This window comes from Suricata suricatta, chromosome 16, assembly GCF_006229205.1.
Source record: "Suricata suricatta isolate VVHF042 chromosome 16, meerkat_22Aug2017_6uvM2_HiC, whole genome shotgun sequence".
NCBI lineage: Eukaryota > Metazoa > Chordata > Mammalia > Carnivora > Herpestidae > Suricata > Suricata suricatta.
The window spans coordinates 42,143,113-42,163,583 of NC_043715.1; the positions used below are offsets into that span (position 1 = coordinate 42,143,113).

A 20,471-nucleotide genomic window follows, 5' to 3' on the forward strand; every position below is an offset into this window, starting at 1 on the left:
AACCAGCAAACAAGATTTGCATTCTAGAGGCTGGAGACTGCCATTTCCTGGTCAAAATAACTTTGGCATCTGTCATGCTGGGCCAGACGTGAGTGGCCAAGGTGCACAAAAGATCAAAACCGTATTTTGGATTATTCAGTGCTAACTCCCCCCTTCCCAGCATTGCTGAGGCAAATCTGGGCGTTTCTTTTGATATTCACTTGACTCTGTTTACCTGGTAACTGACCTTGGTCAGCTGCTTTGTTTTCCCGCCTTGAAACCTATACAAAAGACAGTTTTCTGAATAAAGCTCTCTTTTTCGCCTGATCGAAAAACCGTGAGTTCTGTCTTTACTCTCTGCGTCTCCCTCTCCTGCCCCCCTTTTTCTCTCCCTCCTTCAGGAGAAGGACCCAGGAAGATTCTCCACCCTGCCGGTCGGGGTGGAGGAAACAGGTACCGCCGATCGCCAGGGGCCCCGCCATCGGGTTACGACAATTGGCGCCTCAACGCGGGGCTCAGTGAAGGAACGCGACCCTGAGCGCGGGATACGACAGTCCAGAAACCTCCCAAGTTTTAAGAAAGACATGAATCTACAAATCAAAGAAGCTCACCAAACTTCAACAGAATTAACCCTAAGAGACCCACACCAAGACACATTGTAATCAAACTGGTAAAAGCCAAAGAGAAAGATGCAATCTTGAAAGTGGCAAGAGAGAAGTATTATGTCACATTCAGGGGTCCCCGCTAAGGTTTCAGCTGATTTCTTGTCGGAAACCCTGGAAGCCAGAAGGTAATTGGTTGAAATATTCAAAGTGCTGAGAGAAAAGACATTTTTTTCAATGAAGAATTCTATAACTAGAAAAATTATCTTGCAACAGTGAGGAAATTAAAGCATGCCCAGATAAGCAAAAGCTGAGCGATTTTGCTGCCATTAGACCTGTCCTGAAAGAAACGATAGAGTCCTCTCAATTGGACAATAACCAGAAGCCACAGGAAGAAATAAAAATCTCCAGCAGAGGTAAATACATGTGCAATTATTAAAGCTAGTATTATTGTATAAAATCCACTTTTAATTGTTTACATGACTTAGAAGAAAATCCATAAAAATAATTATTAATCTTTGCTATTGGGAAAACACTTTATAAAGATGTAATTTGAGACACCAGTAATGGAAGGAGGTGATATGCACAGGGGTGCAGTTTTTATATGATATTGATGAGAAGCTGGTATAAATTTAAACTGAAGTTATAACTTCATGGGGTTTCATATATAATGTAATTCCCAGGGTTACCATAGAATATACGCAACTGGAAATGGGAACGGAGCCAAAACACTTTATTATAAAAACATTAACTAAACACAGAAGAACGCAGTAATGGAGTAAATGAGGGGCCAAAAAAAGGCTTTGAGGCACACAGAAAATAAACAGTAAAGTGGCAAAAATAAGTCCCTCCTCATCAGTAATTACTTTATATCAAAAGTCAGAGATTGGTGGAATAGATAAAGAAAACATGATCTAACCATAGGCTGTCTACAAGAGACTCACTTTAGATTCAGAGACACAAATAGGATGAAAGGGAAAGGATAGAAAAGAATATTCCATGCAAATTGTAACCAAAAGAGAGTTAGAATGGCTATGTTAATGTCAGACAAAATGGACATCAAATTGAAATAGGTTTCAAGAGACCAACAAAGAAAGCATATATTAATAGAAGCTTCAACACAGCAAGAAGTCATAACCAATACAAACATTTATATACCTTAAAATATGAAGCAAATGTGGACAGAGCTGCATAGAGAAATAATTCTACAATAATAGTTAGAGGCTTCAATATTCCACCTTCAGTAATGGATAGAAGAAAGTAAAGAATAAAAGACTTGAATAACACAATAAAACTAGCACTGACAGACATATAGAGAACACTCTACCCAACAACAAAAGACAAGTACACATTTTCCAGATATACCATGTGTTTGGACACCAAATGAATCTCAATAGATTTAAAAAGTATATATATCAAACAAACTATCTCCTCTGGTCACTGTGAGTTAAGTAAGAAATCAATAACAGAAAGAAAAATAGAAAATGTACAACTGTGGGAAATAAACACTCTAAAAACAATAAGTCAAAAAAACACAAGGGAAATTAGAAAATACTTAGCGATAAATGAAAATGCAATATACCAAAACTTGTGGGATGCAATAAGAGCATAGCTTGGAGAGAAATTTATAGTTTTTAATGCCTATATATTTTTTTTAAAAACCCTCAAATTAGTAACCTAACTTTACACCTTAAGTAACTAGAAAAAGAAGAGCAAAGCAAACTAGCAGAAGGAAGGAAATAATGAAAAGTAGACCAGAATTAAATAAAAGAGAGAAGTGTGGGGGGAGAAATGCAATGAACCCAAAAGGTCTTTTATAATATCAACAAAATTGACGCACCTTTGGCTAAACTGATAAAGAACAAAAGATTGAAGACACAAATAACTAAAATCAGAAATGAAAATGGGTACATTACTATTGGCGCTACAGAAATAAAAAGAATTACAAGAGAATACTAGGAACAACAATCTGCCAAGAAATTAGATAACCTAGAAGAAATGGACAAATACCTTGAAACATATATTTACCTAAACCAATTAAAGAGAAATAGAAAATCTCAACAGACCTATAAGTAAAGAGATTGAATCAGTAATTAAAAACCTCCCAGCAAAGCCCAGAGACAGATGATTCACAGATTAACCAAACATTTACAGAGGAATTAACATCAATCCTTCTCAAATTCTTCCAAAATAACTGAAGAAGGGGGAAACACTGTATAATTCATTCTATGTAGCCAACATTACCCTGATAACAATGTCAGATAAAGACATGAAAGGAAAAGAAAATTACAGTCCAATGTCCCTTATGAATATAGATGCAAAAAATCACAATAAAATATTAGCAATGCAAAACCAACAGCATATTAAAAGATACTAAGTGGAATTTATCCAAGAATGTAAAGTGGGTGGTTCAACATAAGAAAACTAATCAAAGTAATACATCACATTAATAGAATGAAAAGAAAAGAAACATATTATTATGTCGATGGAGAAAAAGCATTTGACAAAATCCGATAAACTTGATTGACAAAAACCTTCTGAAAACTAAGAATCGGGGGAAAAGTCTCAACCTGATGGAGTATTACAGAAAATCCATAGCTACCATCATACTCAATGCTGAAAGACTGAATATTTTCCCTCTAAGGTCAAGAACAAGACAAGCATGCCTACTTTCACTGCTTCTATTCAATGCCGGAAATCCTAACATAGCAACCAGACAAGTAAAGGTGGTAAAAAGCATCCAAATTGGAGAGAGGTAAAATATCCCTATTCAAAAATGACATGATCCTGTATAGAGAAAGTCCAAGAGAAACCACAAGAAAAGCACCAGAATTAATAAATAAATGAATTCAAGAAACTTGCAAGGTATAAGATTAACACAAAAATCAGTTGTGTTTCAATACAACAGCATTAAACAATCCAAAGAGGAAATTAAAAAACAATTCCATTTAATTTACAATAGTATCTAAAGGAATTGAATACTTAAGATAAATCTAATCAAGGAAAGGAGAGGCGCCTGGCTTAGTCAGTTGAGTGTCTGACTCTTGATTTCAGTTCAGGTCATGATCCCAGGGTGGTGGGATCAGGCCCCATGTTGGGCTCTGCACTGAACATGAAGCTTGCTTAAGATCCTCTCTCCTTCTCCCTCTGCCTCTCTCCTCTACTTGTGTGTGGCATGCAAGCTCTCTCGCTTGCTCTCAAATTAAAAAAAAAAAAAAGGTGAAAGACTTGCAAGCTGAAATTATAAAAGATTGCTGAAAGAAATTAAAGAATATCTAAATAAACGGAAAGACATTCAGTGTTCATATGTGGGAAGACTTAACATGTCAATACTACCCAAAGTGGTAGACAGATTCGGTGCAACGCCTATCAAAGTTCCAACAGCCTATTACAAAGAAATAGAAGTAAATCTTCAAATTCCTATGGAATTGCACTGAACCAATGGAATAGAACAGACAACCAGAAATAAACCCTCATATATATGGTCATTTGAGTTCTGACAAAGGTGCCAAGATCATTCAACGGTTAAAGGGCAGTGGTTTCTACAAATGGAGCTGGGAAAACTGGATGGCCACATGCAAAAGAATGATGTTGAACCTTTACCTTACAAGGTATTGGTATTGGTATAAGGTATTGGTATACCATACACAAAATTAACTCAAAATATATCAAAGATCTAACTTAAGAGCTGAAACTATAAAACTCTTAGAAGAAAATATTGGGGAAAATATTCATGACCTTGGAATTGGCAACAATTTCATATGACACCAAAAGCACAGGCAACAAAGGAAAAATATAGATAAACTGAACTTCATCAAATTTAGAACCTTTTTAAGAACTTAATAGTGTCAAAGAACACTATTAAGAAAGTGAAAAGACAACCTACAGACTGGGAATAATATTTGCAGATTATATATCTGACAAGGGATTGATATTCAGAATACAGAAAGAATTGCAACTCAACAACAACAAACCCAGTTCAAAAATGTGCAAACGGTTGAACAGACATTTTTCTAAATAAGATATGCAAATGGCCAATAAGTACACGAAAAGGTGCTCACCATCATTAGTCATTAGGGAAATCAAAGCAGAACTATGATGAGTTGCTACTTCACACCAACTAGTATGGCTATAATCAGAAAGATGGGAAATGATAAATGTCAGTGAGGATGTGGAGAGATTGGAACCGTCCTGCGCTGTTTGCGGGAATGTAAAAGGTGCAGGGGATGTGATCTTAGCAGTTACTGAAGATTAAGAACTACCACATGACCTAGCAATGCTACTCCTAGATATATATCCTAATGAACTGAAAGCAGGTATCTGTACACCAACGTTCACACCAGCATTATGTACAACCAAAATGTGGAAACAACACAAGTGTCTAACAATAGATAGATGGGTACACAAAATGTGGCATACACTGAATACTTAAAATGGAAGCCATAAAATGGAAGGAAATTTTTGATGTGATACATCCTAGGACATAAATGGACCTTGAAAACATGTGTAATGAATAAGCCAGACATATAAGGACAAATGTTATATGATTCCACTTATATGAGTGCCTCAGAATAGGCAGTTTGACAAAGAAGGTAGAGAAAAGGTTATCAAAGGCTGGGGGCTGGTAGGAATGGGGAGTTATTGTTGAATTGAAACAGTTTATTGTAGATGATGAAAAAAGTTAGGATATAGATAGTGGTAATGAGTAGGTAAACCTGTGAATGCAATCAATACCACTTAACAAATGGCCTGGGGCGCCTGGGTGGCTCAGCTGGTTGAGTGTGGGACATCTGATTTTGGTCATGGTCTCTCTGTAGGTGGGATGGAGCCTCATGTCAGGCTCCTTGCTGATAGCAAAGGAGCCTGCTTGGGATTCTCTCTCTCTCTCTGCCCCTGACCCACGTTCGCACTCTCTCTCAAAATAAATAAAATTTAAAAAATAAAGCAAACGGCTAAAATGATAAGTGTTATGGTATGTATATTTTACCACATATACACAGCAAACAAACGGCGAGGGAGGGAGGACAAAGGGTTGAAATTGACTAAGAAATGACCTTTCTGTAGAGCCTTGAAGGAGGCGGAAAGTCACGTGGCCATCTGCAAGGAAGGGTGTTGGGGCAGAGGGAGTAGCAGTAAGGGCAGCAGGTCTGAGGTGGGAGTGGAAGACACCTTCCAGTACAGAGCGGGGACCAGTGTGGCTGAAGTTGAGTGAGCCAGGGGGAGAGTGTAAGGAGGGGAGGTCCGAAAGGGCTCACGCCACTGTCAGTATTTTGGTTTCTTCTGGGAAGGAGAGCGATAGGAAGGTTTTGACCGTTGTACGTGACCGAATTCAATTTTAAGCGGCTGCAGTGGCACAAAACATCCGTGGGCACTGCACCGACCACCGGCCAGCCGGTTCGCTACCTCCGGGGAGTCTCTCGGGGAAGCGCCTCAGCTCCCCAGGAGGCGCTTCCCCTGGCCGCCTTCGGAGGGCAGAAGAGCCGCGCAGCATGCCCCGCGTTCAGGCCCCTCGACACACCCCACCCTCGGGCGCAGGTGGCCCAGTCCCAGAGAATCCTTACGGGCCGAAACCTCTCCCCAGTTCCGCGCTTCCGCTTGGGCCCCTTTAAGAGCGAGCGAGTTCGGAGGCCTAACCTGGGGCTATGGATGCCCCGGGGCTGAACCGTGGCTTGGGAAGGGAGGCAGAGAAAACTTCCGAAAAAGAATTCCAACTTTTCCTGGGCCTGACTCCCCTCGGGCGTTCCTAAGAGCGCAGAGCTTTCCTTCCGGAAACTTCACTTGGTTCTTTCAGTTACCTAAGGCGAGGGCATTAAAAGCCCACAACGCCTCGGTTCTCCCTGGACGGGAGCCTCCCCCAGCCCAAAGCTCACTTAGACTCGCCCCTCCCCGCAGGGTGTACCTAGGCGGGTCCATCGCCTGCTGCGCAGAGGGGTATGCGCAGAGAGGGAACAGGTGCAGGGAGGGACCCGCCCCCCTCAACAGGTGAATCACCGCAGATGACTCTTGGTTCTCTTGAGTTACACTCTGCTTGGCTTCGCCCGGGCAGGAGAGGGCCGGACAGGATTCCCAAACTGCAGGCGCCCTCCCGGCGGGCTGGTCACTTGGTTCCAACCCTTGGGGCCGAAGCGCACCTGGGTCAGCCCACTTCCGGGGAGGGAGGTGGAGGAGCCCCTCCCCACCGCCCACCGCTTGGCCCAGCCCTCGGCTCTCACCCAGAGTACCTGGGCTGATCCATTCCCCAGAGTGCGCAGGGGTGGCATGGCTCGGAGAGCCAGGGTGGGTCCGGCAAGTTTCTCCTCGAAAGCTGGAAGCGTGCTCTTCATCTACGTTATTTCCGTTAATCAAAGTCCTGGAACAGGGCAGGGTGGGTCTGGAAAAGGGACAAGGAACGGAAGCGGGAAGGGGAGGAGCAAGCACCCCTCCCAGGCTTGGTGCGCGTCGCGCCCCCTACCCTCTCGGTACCAAGTAGGGGACGCGCGGGCCAGACGCGCCCAGACGGCCGCGATGGCGCCGATGTCCCGCGGTCTCTCTCTGGGGATGGGCCCTTACCTTGCCTTTCTGGGCAGGGGTGCGGTCGTCTTCTTGTGGCTTTTTCTCAGCGCCTTGTACACAGGTACGGAGAGCGGGGCCTCTGGTGCGGCGGAGTGGCGGGAGGGCACTACAGAAGGGGAATTGAATGGAGTTCTACACAGCCGAGCCGGCTGGAGGGCTGGGGGAGGGGGAGCGCCGAGACGAGGGTCTCTGGATCCCCAGGGTCTCGGAAAATCCTCTGGGTGCCAGAGTGAAGGGAATTCCCCATTCGAGCCAAGGAACGCTCCTCCGCCCTAGTTCTGAGATAGCAGGAAGTGAAACTCCTGGACCGCGAACCCTGGAGCGGCAAGGGGATGGGGGCCCTTTGTGGTGTCCGGGTGAAGGACCACTGGATCACTGGCAAAGGCCGGGATGGGGACTGGGCTCACCCCAAGATTTCTAAGACTTGAGGTAACAGAGACTCGAGGGCTGGATCAGACATCTCCTGGAGAAAGAGTTCAACAGCGCCCAGGCTTTGGGTGGGTGTAGGACTAGGGACTTCCCAGGCCCCAGCCCCATCCGTGTCCGAAGTATCTGCTTAAGGGTCTGGTGGGATGGACTTGCGACTTGGTGTGAAACCATCAATAAAACCATCTTCTGGCAAGCTTTAACCCCATCGGATGTTTTGGGTGGGGATGTGGAGGGGACTTTATCTTTCCCCAAGCACTTTTGGTGTGTTCATTTGAGATGGCTTTGGGTAAGGTGAGGTGAGAGACTGATGGAGACTTTATGGGGACTTTAGCTACTCCATGGCAAAAGAGTTCCGTGAAACAACTCTAAAATTCCACTCATCTCCCCAATTCACAAGACTCCCGTAACTTGAAACCTTTAGTGGTTGTTTTTGCGGTAGGGCCTTGAGCGCATTGGCCTTGTGGTGGTCATTCGTGCTTTCCTGTTTAGGCCACAGAGAGAGGTCCTTTTCATGAGAGAATGGCTGAGGGAAGAGGGAGCCGGGGTGGCTCTGAGGCCACACTCTGGGAAAGAGGGATGGACAGGACGTTGCACGAAATCTGACTCTGTGACCTTGCACTTGCCCCTTTAGCCCCACTGGGCCTGAAAAATGGGCTTGATTATCTGAGCAGCCTCGTGCCCCAGGGATTGAGGAACAATGTGTGCTAGGCGCTCTGTAAAACCATTACACTTGTAAGGGTCACACTGGTGACCAGTGGTGTGGGACTTCCCTGAACTCACAGAGGCCCTTGCCGACTCTCCTCTTGCCCTCAGCTCCTGCCAGTGCCATCCAGGTGACTGTGTCAGACCCCTACCACGTGGTGATCCTCTTCCAGCCCGTGACCCTGCCCTGCACCTACCAGTCAGCCACGACCCCCACAGCACCCATTGTGATCTGGAAGTACAAGTCCTTCTGCCGGGACCGCATCGCCGATGCCTTCTCCCCCGCCAGTGTCGACAACCAGCTCAATGCCCAGCTGGCAGCTGGTAACCCAGGCTACAACCCCTACGTGGAGTGCCAGGACAGCATGCGCACCGTCAGGGTTGTGGCCACCAAGCAGGGCAATGCCGTGACCCTGGGAGACTACTATCAGGGCCGAAGGATCACCATCACAGGAAGTATGTTGGGCAGGGCAGAGGACGGGGCGGGGCTTGCTTGGGTGGCAGGGTTGGCTCCCTTGTGCCCAATCTAGTGTCCGCCCCTTCTGGAAGCTCTTGAGCACCAGTGGCTAAAAGGATTGATGAAGGGAGGGATCCTTCCTTCCATCCATCCATTCTTCCATCCAAGTTTTATTTAACAACAAAGATTTATTGAGCACCTAATGTATACAGGTGCCATATGATGCTAGAAATGCATCAAATCCTTTCCCTCGTGGATACTGCATTCCAGTGAGGGAGATAAACAAGATAACACGTCCTGTGCTGTCAAGTGCTTGGAACATAAAGATGCATAATGAAGAGAGGCAGGGGTTCTAGAATGATACTAATACCAGCAACAGTATGTAAAAAATGTGTATAAGTAACAACTTACAAAGGGCCTCCTGTGTGCCAGGCTCTCATCCAGGTTTATATGGATTAACTCTTTTAGACCACACAGTCATTGTGTGAGGAGACTCTACCGTCATTGAAGAGAGGTCCAGAGAGGTAAAGTGGCTTGCACAGGGTCACAGAGCTGCGATCTAAGGTGGCCTCTTGGGGTCTAATCTCCACCCCAGGTGGTCAGCAAACATCTCACCAAGGTGGCAACATAAGTAAGCTGACGGGGTGAGAGATTTTAATGGATAAAGCCTATGACTGGCCAGGCACCTTACACGGTTTCTCCCGTGCAGTCCTCGTGACCACATTTTACACTCCTAGCATCTGAGGCTCAAAGAGGTTAAGTGGCTATCTAGGCACACAGCTAAGAAGAGGCTGGAGCTGGGATTTGAACCCAGGCAGATCTCAGAAGCCTGGTCTTTATCCATAATGCTGCCAGATAATAGGAAATGCTTTTTGGGGCTACATATGGGCAGGTGGGGAGTCATTCATTCATTCTTCCTTTCAGTATTAATCAAGTGTCTGCTAAGTGTTAGGCGCTGTTGTAGGTGCTGTGGATGTAAGTAGCGATCAGGACAGCCAAGGTCTCTGCCCTCAAGAAGGTGACATTCTAGTGGGGTGAGGCCGGCAGTAAACAAGCAGAGAAAGAGAATTTCAGGGAGTACTAAGTACTACAGAGCAAGTCAGCTAGAGCCACGTGCTATAGGGAATGAGTCAGGGGCGCACCCCTTAAGGCGTTTAGTGAATGTAACTTTTGAAGGACCAGACCCTAGGGGTGCCTGGGTGGCTCCGTGGGTTAAGTGTCCAACTTTGGCTCAGTTAGTGATCTCATAGTACATGAGTTTGAGCCCCACATCAGGCTCTGTGCTGACAGCTCAAAGCCTGGAGCCTGCTTGGGATGTTGTTGTCTCCCTGTCTCTCTGCCCCTCCCCAGTTCGCTTGCGCGCGCTCTCTCTCTCTCTCAAAAATAAACAAACATTTAAAAAAAAGAGAGAAGGACCTAAATAATCTGGGGGAAGGTGATTGGCTGTAGTGAGCTGATGAACGCTCAACCCACATATGGATTTACCCTTCCACTGTCTTAAACAAGGATTAGAGATTTAATCTTGGGCATGGGGACAGAGGAAGGAAGGGAGCGTCCCTTTGCAGACCCCGAGAGACCAGGTAGGCCATGGAGCGCACTCCCTCCCTCCGTCTAGACCATGGATGGAATGCAGGGTTCTAGGGGCCCGGTCTATCAGTCGTGCTTGGAGGGGGCATGGGGGACCGGAACAGCTTGCCTTTATTTTTCATGAGCAGCTCAACCCAAAGCCCAAAGCATCCTGCTGTTCTTGAGGTCGGAGAGCTTCTTTGGGGGTTCAGCCTGTACAGGCCCCGCCCCTCTAACCCAAGGCCGTCTCTGGCCTGGACCAGGCGTGACTGCCCAGCAACCCTGTCCGGAAAACCCCAAACTGAGGGTGTCCTTGAAGACTAGCTGGAATCATGCCTCCTCTACTGAGGCTAAACTCCAGAGTTACCCTCAAGCTCTCCTGGGGTGTCTCTTCTTGCTCCAGAGGCCCAGTGTGCCTGCGTGTTTCAAGCTGCCTGGACGCGCTCCCGTGTTTGACACAGGCCGTAATGTGTAAATATCCATTGTGTGTATGTCCTCTCAGGAAATCTGGGAGCCCCGGGAGCTTCCTCCGTTTCAGCTTTGAGGATGCAGAAAAGGGGACCTCCTTTGGGTGTTCCTAGGGCCACCAGCTGTCCAGGTTTTAACTGGAGGTTGTCCTAGGCAAACTATAATGGTGTCCATCAGTTCAGGGTGGCCCCGGCTACCCCTCCATGCCTCCTTGCTTTGGGTGACATGGAGTGCCAGGATGGAAGCCTCGTTTCTACCTCGTCAGGCTGCATGGGGCTCTTGTGCCCCCCACCCCCCAGTAGCACTGAAGGCCCATGGGACCCCTAGGATGAGGGCCCCTTCTGCTTGCTGCAGATAAGGAACCAGGGGCCCAGAGATGTGGAGGAGCCCCTGCCTCGTTCTCGACTGGCGACCCACGTCTCCTCCTGGCACCTAAAACTGGGGGCAGTGCCCCGCCCGGGTGAGTCAGGGCCACATGTAGACTGGGAACAGGGTGTGCCTTGCAGGAAGGAGATGGGCCCGGGCCTTAGAACTGATCAAAAGAAGCTGGAAAATCATATTTTTTGTGGGTTTTGAAAATGTTACACAGGCTCAAAGAAAACACTGAGGCTGGGATCTGGCCCAGAGGAGCCTGGAGATTCCAACGCCTGGCCTGGGAACTTTTGCTGGAGCAGGGGGGTCCCATCCACCTCTTGAGCACCGGGTAGGGACCCGCCCCTGAGCTCTGGTTTTGGAGACGCGGTTGGAGTCTGATTTAAGGACACAGGTGGGAAAATGATGGGCCAAGTGGGTGTTCTGGAGAATCAGGAAGATTTGGGAGCATGGAGTTCAGCGTTTTCAATGGGTTCGGTGAAGGAATACATGGAAAGGGACCCAGCACAGAGGAAGAGCTCAATAATCAGTGGATGTGCGATTGTGGAGCAGTCGTGCCTTCCACTCCTTCACAGCTGCTCGGAAGGTCACCTTACACAAAAGGCTTCCTGGTCACCCCTAGAATATGCACAGCCCCCACCTCTACCCTGGCGCCTTCTGTCTGCCTTCTCTGATCAGTTTTCTCCATAGTCCTTATCACCATCCGATCACAGTATATTTAAGTTTTTTATTTGTCTTTCTTTCCTGGTTGAGGATCTGAGCTCCGTCAGAGCAGGATTTATGTCTGCTGTCTGTAGCAGGGGTTCTCAAAGTTGTCGGTTCTAGGGTCTCCACTCTTAAATACTTCAAAGAAAAACTTACTGGCACACGCATGAGATTGAGTGAAAAAGGCAGATAACACCTTAGTAGTATTATGACGATAACTTTGACCTCAAGAACCCTCCCTGAAAAGATCTGGGGGAACCCCAGGGACTGCCAATCACACTTTGAGGACTGCCATTCTCTGGTAGACCAGTTGCCTCAGGTATGCCTGGAACATAGGGTGTGTTCAGTAATTTCGTGTTGAATATTGAATGAATGTATCAAGTGCCTGTTTGAAGACAGCCATAGGCCCAGAATGCTGGGATGGACAACAGGTGCTAAAGGAGGTGGGCGTGAAGAGGGAAGAGGTTCCTTTCCAGGTCCTGGCCAAGGCCCTGTGTTAAGCCCTGGGGACTCAGTAGGGGCTGAGACAGGCCGGGTTCTGCCTGCATGGAGCCCGCATTCCCTTGGGCTTGGGGCATGGAGGGTCAGCCCCTGATACACCTTAGCAGTCGGGTGGGGGTTACTCTTGCAGGATGGAACCAGCCCTGTGAGCATCGGGAAACCTGGTGCCAGGCAGGTATGGGCCCAGCGTCTTGGGGGACATGAGGAGGCCAATGTGTCTGGAGTGTAATAAGCAAAGGAGGACAGTGGGTTTGAGACTGGTGTGGTAGCCAGTGGCCAGATCTTGCCAGGGGCCTTGTGAGCTGGGTTAGGGCACTTGGAGGGGCGTAAGAAGACCTTGGCAGCAGGGTTTCCTATAAGCATGAGGCCTTTTGAAAAAGGAAGAGGCCCCAACTCTTAAATTACTTCAGCAGTGGACTGATGCCCGGTGGGTGCAACATACTTCGTGCCCTCAAGGCCCACCTGGGGAAGGACGGTGGGTACGCGGGGCAGGGAGGTAGGCAGATCAGAAGGAGGGGTACTCATCTCTGGCCTGTTCCTGTCTCCCATCCTCCAGGGGCCTTCTGGGGAGTCACCCCCGGTCCCACCCTACCCCACGCTGGTGAATGGCTGAAGGGGTTTAACTAATTAGGGCCCCAGGATTAGAGAGGAAACCGGATGTGCTGAAAGACTTTCATTACTGCTGTAATTGACAGCCTCCTGGCCTGCCTGAGCGTCCCAAGCCCTGGGCCTGACCTGGAATGTGGGGCTGGCGACTCGGGAACTGGAGGTGGCCCTAGTCTCTCCCATAGCCACTCGTTCCCAGGCTTGGGCGGCTCCTAATTCACAGAATCTGGCCTATATATCTCTGCCTTGCCACCCCGGACCCCTGCCCCAGAATCTACCCCAGGCTTTGTGGTGATTCATGTCGGGGGAGTCCCCTTGGCTGTGAGTGGTGGTCAGAGGATGGCTCTAAATCTGCAGCCCTCCTCTGGAGTCAGCCCATCCAGCTCCACTGCTGGGGACTCACGACTTGGGTTGGGTTAGGTAACCTCCCCAGACCTCTTTTCTCATCCACAGAACAGGAAGGGTCACAGGACCCACCTCACACACTAGTTGAAATACCCCGTGTTAAGTAAGTCGTTACAGCAGGGCCTAAAAAGTAGCACGCCCTTCGTACGAATCATTTAATGTTCCCTTGGTCTGTCAGTAGCCCTGCTCTCTTGCCCTCTTCCTGACGTGCTCTCGGGGAGGCCCCGATGCCCTCCCCTGGGGCGTCCTCACCCATCTCCTGTTGCAGATGCTGACCTGACCTTTGACCAGACGGGTTGGGGGGACAGCGGTGTGTATTACTGCTCCGTGGTCTCCGCGCAGGACCTCCAGGGGAACAACGAGGCCTATGCAGAGCTCATCGTCCTGGGTGAGTGGGCGTGGCCCCGCAAGCCTGGGGAGGGGGTGGGAAGCGGGATGGGGCCCCTTCTTCAGCCACTTGTGTATGTCTGCCGTCTGCCTTCCAGCTCGCTCTCTGGACTCTGTCGCCTGCTTCGCTCTCCCCTCATGGCACCACCAGTCACAGGGGCTTCTCTTTGCCCTGCACCCCAGGCAGGGACCCTTCCCCCCAACGATTCAGATAAGCCAGAGCCACACTGAGAGTGGAGAGCACTGGGGATTCCACCTCCTCCTGGTCTCCTTTCTTAAAAATCTCGAAATTCTCGGAGTTAATTGGCAGTGAGTGAGGAGGGAAGGTGGTGTGTCTGAGGGGAGGCTGGATCCACGTGCTGCCATGCGTGGAAGGGACGCTGCCATTAGCCAGATGCTTTGTTACCGGCCAACACAGAGTCGTGGGTGACACGCACTATATGTGAGGCACGTGCTGCACGTGTGGCGCTGTTGGGCTGGCCGTGGCCATCATCACACGTGTGAGTGAGCACACACATGATGGGGGGACATGCTCCAGGGTGTTCAGATCACAGCAGAGCTCACGTGTCGGTGACCAGAGAACGCTGTCCTTTGGTCAGATGCATATTCTACATCAGCATTTCCCAGAATGTAGCGTCAGAACCTGCTTAGTGCATTGAACAGGATCTTCGTGGATCTCAAAGAGGTTCTGTAGACGTATTTGTGGACTGTTAGAAATTGAAAGCAGGAAGTTTTTAAAGCATGAGGCATGTGAGCACCTGACCCATTGTCCTCAGGGCGATGAGGTCGTCACCCGGCACAGAGCCTCTGGAAAACCCCTGTGCATCTGCGAGAGGAGTGTGAAAAAGGCCAGCGATGGCATGCTGTCATTCTGAGAGGAGTTTTAGCCTCGTGGACAGGACCGCACTTTGGGAACCGCTGGCTTGCGAGCTAGAACCTTCTCGCGCGGGCAGGTGGCATGGAGTACTGGGGGAGCTTTGTTGACGTGGAGCTGGTGTGTGGGTGCCCCGGTGATACGATGCTTGTGGGGCACAGAGCAGCCAGCGGCATGAGCTGGGCCATGGAGTGTGTGTGGGACAGACCATGCGCAATGAGACTGACCTTGAGGCCTCACTACGACTTTGATGGGCTCTTGGCACCTTTGCCTTCATGGGCCTCTTCTTTCGTATTAAAAATACATGTTTTATGATTGCATTGCTGTAAATTCATTATTTATATATCCAGTGTTACTATATTTTTTCTTCAGATTTTAAAATACAACTAAAACTTTTTCATGGGCCCTAGGGCACTGTGCCACCTCTGCCTGATGGAACAGGACTGTCCCTATCACATGACATGGAGCCCTTTGGGGCGATAGGACCCGTGTATGTGGAAAAGATGGAGTGCCCCCATGGAGGTTGAAACTTCAGAACCACGGATATGTTCTGGAACCCTTTGGGGCAACAGAATTCCCCATGGCATGAGGAGTGGGTAAATTACGTGGTGGCAGCCTCCTGGAAAACCGCACTCATGTGGTGGGGGGTGCACGGCAGGAACTGCGGGCCAGGACCCTGCTAGGCCCCCAGCCCCTCAGCTTCCGGTGCTTCAGGACACCTGTCACCCTGATGAGCCTGGAGGTTGGCTTCAGGGTGGGGGTGGGCTGGGCTGGCCCCTGCCAGCATAATCTGTCTTTCTTTTGTCCCTCCAGGCAGGACCTCGGGGGTGGCAGAGCTCTTACCTGGTTTTCAGGCGGGGCCCATGGAAGGTACGGGGTGGCGCCCTCTCCCCCCCCCCCCCGACACCATTTAATGATGCTAAGTATTCTCCCTCACCCTCAACGCCGCTCTCTCTGGACCCCCACTAACCTCATCTGACTCCAGCTCCATGGCATCCAGTGACCTGGCTCTGGGATTTGGGGTGGGCTGGGCTGGCTGCGCAGCAGCCTGGGGTGTAGGCAGGGGGCTCCTGTTGACTGGTGCCTGCGTTACTCTCCTAGAGACCAGGATCTGGGAAGCTGGCTCTGTGTCCCTTCTCTGAGGCTATATCCTGCTCTTGCTCCAGCCAGGTCACCCCTCGTTTTCTGCCTTGCCAGATAAGCCCAGTGCCAGTTCCCTAAATTCAGGACTGGCCTGGGTCACAGAGGTTGGGCGTCCCTCTGCTGCTGCGCCCAGCGCCTGGCATGAGAATCCAGCAGGGGGCTGCAACTTCCTGAACGAGCTTCACCAGCAGTGTCACCCCACCCATGACTGCACTGCCCCGCTGTGCCCATGTCCCTCCCCGGCCCCCTGCCCATGGCCTTTACTCCCCTCTCCGCAGACTGGCTGTTCGTGGTTGTGGTCTGCTTGGCTGCCTTCCTCGTCTTCCTCCTCCTGGGCATCTGCTGGTGTCAGTGCTGCCCCCACACGTGCTGCTGTTACGTCAGATGTCCCTGCTGCCCGGAGAAGTGCTGCTGTCCGGAGGCCCGTAAGTGCCCCTCACACACCCGCCCCTGCAGGCCTCTCTCCTGGGCTCCAAGGGGAGGCGGTAGCCCTCTGCCTGCTTCCCGGGACAGTGTCACTGTTCTGGAGGGTCTGAGCAATGTGGGGCAAAGTGGGCCAAGGGTGATCTGCTGTCCCCGATGCTCATTTTACCTACTTCAGCTTTTTATTCACTTTAAATGTTCACTTACTGGGCGTTGTTTTGAAAGCACATGGCTAAAAAAAAAAAGAATTCAGATAGTGCAAACCATCATTCATGCAGCAAAATCTGAAATGAAAAAATAAGACACCGGACAAGGTTTACAGCACTGTATAATTTACACAGTTTTAACAGCCCACGTCTACACAGGTACTGTGGGACTTACGCAGGTGCTGTGTTTAAGGCCAGCTCTAGCACATCTGAGTAGCTATGGCTGGGGATGGAGGGGGAAGGAGCAAACAAAACAGGGAAGGGGGAAGCCAAGAGAGTGAGTCTCCCTCTTGCCACTGACCCATCTCCCCTCCTCAGAGACGTGAGCGCTGCCAGCTCCTTCCACAGTGTCCTGGTGCCTCTCCACACAGGTGGAGGTGTAAGGCCTGGCCCGACACGTCACCTGCTTGAAGCCTAATGAGCGACCTCCCCTTGGGTGTCCGGTACTTAGTGCAGGGCTCAGCCTACAGAAAATGTTCCTCACCCACTACCTGTTGGACATGTTGCTATCAGCACTGGTGATGACCTGAGGGCCAGGAAGCACCTTGAGCCCTGGCGGTGACACCGTGTGACGTCACACAAGCGGCACTCACTCTCCCAGCTGGTTTCCTTCTTTGCAAGGTCCTCACATAAGGTGTTTGAATACAAAGGGAAGACTGCGTGTGAGCACCCAGCACAGGGCTGCGGCTCAGTCTATACTGGCTACTTTTATGACCTTGAACTCAGCCGTGAGCAACCCAGTTCCTCAAAGTATTGCTGCCCTGAGGAAAGTCCACACTCTCTGAAGGCTGATGCTGGCTAACCTGCTCCTCTTGTCATTTGTAGTTGAGAACTTCGTGCTCAGGCAGGCGGTTAGTCCACATGACAGGTGAGGAGAGACCCTCCCAGGGGCTGCATCCAGGTTTGCAGTTACCCCACTAACTGAGGCTGAGAATGGTGTGTCCCCAGGCCGCGTTCCTTCCATCCTGAGACCCTGATACCTCTAACAGAGGACCCAGGTCGTGGGCCAGGTCCACAGCTCCCAGCTAGTTAGGAAATTGGTCCAGTTCCCACGGTTGGCTAGGAAATCACCGGATCACCTGAACTACCGAGGGGCTTCTCTTGGGGGTGCTGAGCGCTGAGCCTTCTGTTTTCCAAACTGAAGAGGGAGAAGTTTTCTACTCCTCCCACTTGCCCGTCCCAATCTCAGGGAGGAAGCAGCCTGCTCAGGCCCAGTGACTTTGACACAAGAGCAGCCCCCGGAACCCAGCCTCTCGCCTGGGGAGGAAGGCAGCAAGGAGGATGTGCCCTTGAGCTGTCCAGCCTAGAATCAGGCGGGGACCAGGTAGGAATGGGTGGGGCCCTCGGCCTGGCAACTTGGAGGTACTTTGCTGCTTGGTGGGGGCAAGTGAACTCCAAGGCTCCCACGCCCTTGCCTCAGGCGGATTCCCACTGCATCTGGGCCTGGAGAACCCAGCAGCCACGAGAAGGGAGTGGGCATGGGATTTCCCCCAAGATGATGCATTTTCTGGAATCCAGCTAGAGGGTCCAGCAGGTGGGCTTTACACAGGGACTTCTTCACCCGCTACTGCTCTTTAAGGACACAGGCACCGAGTGGCCACATCTCCTGACAAGGTGGCTAGAGAGCTGGGATTTTATGTAAAACTTTGTCAGATGTGGCAAACCATCATACAGTCATAACGCTGGCTTGCCAGATTGGGGCCGTGGGGTGCCAGTGTGCACCCCCTGCCCAAAATTTGTGTGAGGAAATACAGAGGTGGCGTGGATTCAATGAAGACGATGTCCTGAGTCTCAGGGGCCCTGCAGAAACCAACTAGGTGTCTAGGTGCCTAGGGAAGCCCCACGGCTGGGGGATTGGGAAGAAGGTCCAGGCATATCTTCCTCCTGACCTTCTAACACAACAAAGGGCAGCATGGCTCCTGGCTACCTTCTCATATTGTGTGTCCTCCCCAGTGTATGCTGCCGGCAAAGCTGCCACCTCAGGTGTCCCAAGCATCTACGCCCCCAGCACCTATGCTCACCTGTCTCCTGCCAAGTCCCCGCCCCCACCAGCCATGATTCCCATGGGCCCCATGTACAATGGGTACCCCGGAGACTTCGACAGGAACAGCTCAGGTGAGGAGCTGAGGAGCAGCTGGGCAGGGGGTAGGCTGGGCATGTGGGTCTTAAGGGGTCTGGGGCTGGAAGAAAGGGGATTAGAGGCAGAGGAGAGGAGGCTGGTTATGGGTTGCTCCAGGTGGACAGCCACTGACAGTTGTCTCCCTCAGTTGGCGGCCACAGCTCCCAGGTACCCCTGCTTCGTGACACAGACAGCAGTATGACCTCTGGTAAGAACCAACTTGTCAGAAGATTGGACATGCCTTTAGGGGAGGGAGCTGGGTCCCCATCTGTTCTCCTAAACTGATCCCCTCCATCCCCTGTCCTTAGAAGTCCGCAGTGGCTACAGAATTCAGGCCAGCCAGCAGGATGACTCCATGCGGGTCCTGTACTACATGGAAAAAGAGCTGGCCAACTTTGACCCTTCTCGACCTGGTGCCCCCAATGGCCGTGTAGAGCGGGGTGAGTGGGAGCCTTGGGGTTTGAGGGGTTCCTGAGTGGGGAGGGAGAACCATGTCTCCCTGACACCTGCCCAGCATATGCTTATGTCAAATCCTGGGCATAGTCCCTCCTCTATCACAGCCACAATGAGAAGTCTACAGGACCCTGCATGTCAACACTTAAAAGATGAGAAGTCTAGGGACCCCTAGAAAGTGTGTGAGCCAAGTGGGTGACGCTGCTGGAGCTCCTGACCTCCCAGCAGTCAGTAACACCTCCCTTTCCCTACAGCCATGAGTGAAGTCACCTCACTCCATGAGGATGACTGGAGATCCCGGCCATCCCGGGGTCCTGCCCTTTCCCCAATCCGGGATGAGGAATGGGGTCATCACTCCCCTCGGAGTCCCAGGCGGTGGGAGCAAGAGGCCCCCATGGAACGACCAGGGAGTGGCTGGGGGGCCGGGCGGCCCCGGGCACGATCTGTGGATGCTCTGGATGACCTCGCCTGGCCAAGCTCTGCTGAATCTGGGAGGAGGTCTCCCCCTAGTAGGGGGAGGAGAGGCCAAGCCCGTGGACCTCCCAGAAGCCGAAGCCGGGATGACCTTTATGACCAAGATGACCCACGGGAATTTCCACACTCCCGGGATCCCCACTACGATGACTTCAGGTCTAGAGACCGCCCTCATGCTGACCCGAGGTCCCGCTACCACCGCTCCCGGGATCCTTGGGAAGATAGCTCCAGGTCTGGGGACCCCCAATATGATGGGCAGCTACTGGAAGAGGCCTTGAGGAAAAAGGGGCCAGCTGAGAGGAGGAGACCTCACAGGGAGGAAGAGGAGGAGGCCTACTACCCTCCAGCACCTCCCCCTTACTCTGAGACCGACTCCCAGGCCTCACGGGAGCGGAGGCTTAAGAAGGTATGTGAACAGCCCCCCTTGGCGTTAAGACCTTTCCTGACCCAGTCGTCATCAGCTCACACCCTCTTTTTTCTTCCTTGCAGAACTTGGCCCTGAGTCGGGAAAGTTTAATCGTCTGATCACACGTTTTGTATGTACCTTTTGTACTTTTTTTTTTTTAATTTTGAGAGACTACTGATTATCTTGCCCTCCTAAGTCTAATAAAACTTATGATCACAAGGCCTGTGTCTAGTGGGAAGTGTTTTCCTGCACGAGGTGGGGAGCCGAGAAGCTGCTATGTCTGTGTGTGCGTGTGCATGCCTGCGAGTCTGCAAAAGGCTGTGTCCGGTTTTCTCCCAGGACTTGCATCCTGGGCCAGTAGGAAAGCACCGGCTTTGCCATCCTCCCCAGGCCAGGAGTACGTGCCCCACGCAGACTCCGCCCCGCCCTGCGTGCGCGCCCGGGCCCCGCCCAGACGTGCGCATGCGCCCCAGTCCTCCGCCTTCGCGCACCTCAGCTCGGCCGCCGGGAGCGCGCGCGCGCTCCTCTCCCCTTCAACCCCGTTCACCTCCCCCTCCCCCCACCCCCGACCTACTTTACTTCTCCAAACCCCGCAGCCTGCTTTGTCCCCGGCGACCGGAGCCCCTCCTCCGGGTCCCCTGG

General features: G+C 50.9%; 1 protein-coding gene across 2 annotated transcripts; it reads left to right on the forward strand.

Annotated features, from left to right (window-relative positions):
- Positions 1-6,806: 6,806 nt before the first annotated feature.
- Positions 6,807-20,052, forward strand: LSR (lipolysis stimulated lipoprotein receptor). 2 transcript variants are annotated; one of them, XM_029925908.1, is made up of 10 exons: positions 6,807-7,194; positions 8,376-8,720; positions 13,613-13,732; positions 15,419-15,475; positions 16,027-16,173; positions 18,331-18,492; positions 18,645-18,704; positions 18,805-18,936; positions 19,204-19,829; positions 19,913-20,052. In XM_029925908.1, the coding sequence occupies exons 1-10, from the start codon at positions 6,840-6,842 to the stop codon at positions 19,946-19,948; spliced, it is 2,040 nt and encodes a 679-aa protein (XP_029781768.1). In that variant the 5' UTR covers positions 6,807-6,839; the 3' UTR covers positions 19,949-20,052. The 2 variants fall into 2 exon arrangements, with proteins under 2 accessions (XP_029781768.1, XP_029781769.1); XM_029925909.1 differs by lacking the exon at positions 15,419-15,475 and having other exon boundaries at positions 6,808-7,194.
- The last annotated feature ends 419 nt before the right edge of the window (positions 20,053-20,471 follow it).

Excerpts from the sequence above, each read along its gene's own strand:
- LSR (XM_029925908.1), top strand. The coding sequence starts at position 6,840 with ATGGCTCGGAGAGCCAGGGTGGGTCCGGCAAGTTTCTCCTCGAAAGCT. Across the intron at positions 18,705-18,804 it reads AGACAGCAGTATGACCTCTG|AAGTCCGCAGTGGCTACAGA; the intron begins GTAAGAACCAAC and ends CCCTGTCCTTAG. Across the intron at positions 19,830-19,912 it reads GGGAGCGGAGGCTTAAGAAG|AACTTGGCCCTGAGTCGGGA; the intron begins GTATGTGAACAG and ends TCTTCCTTGCAG.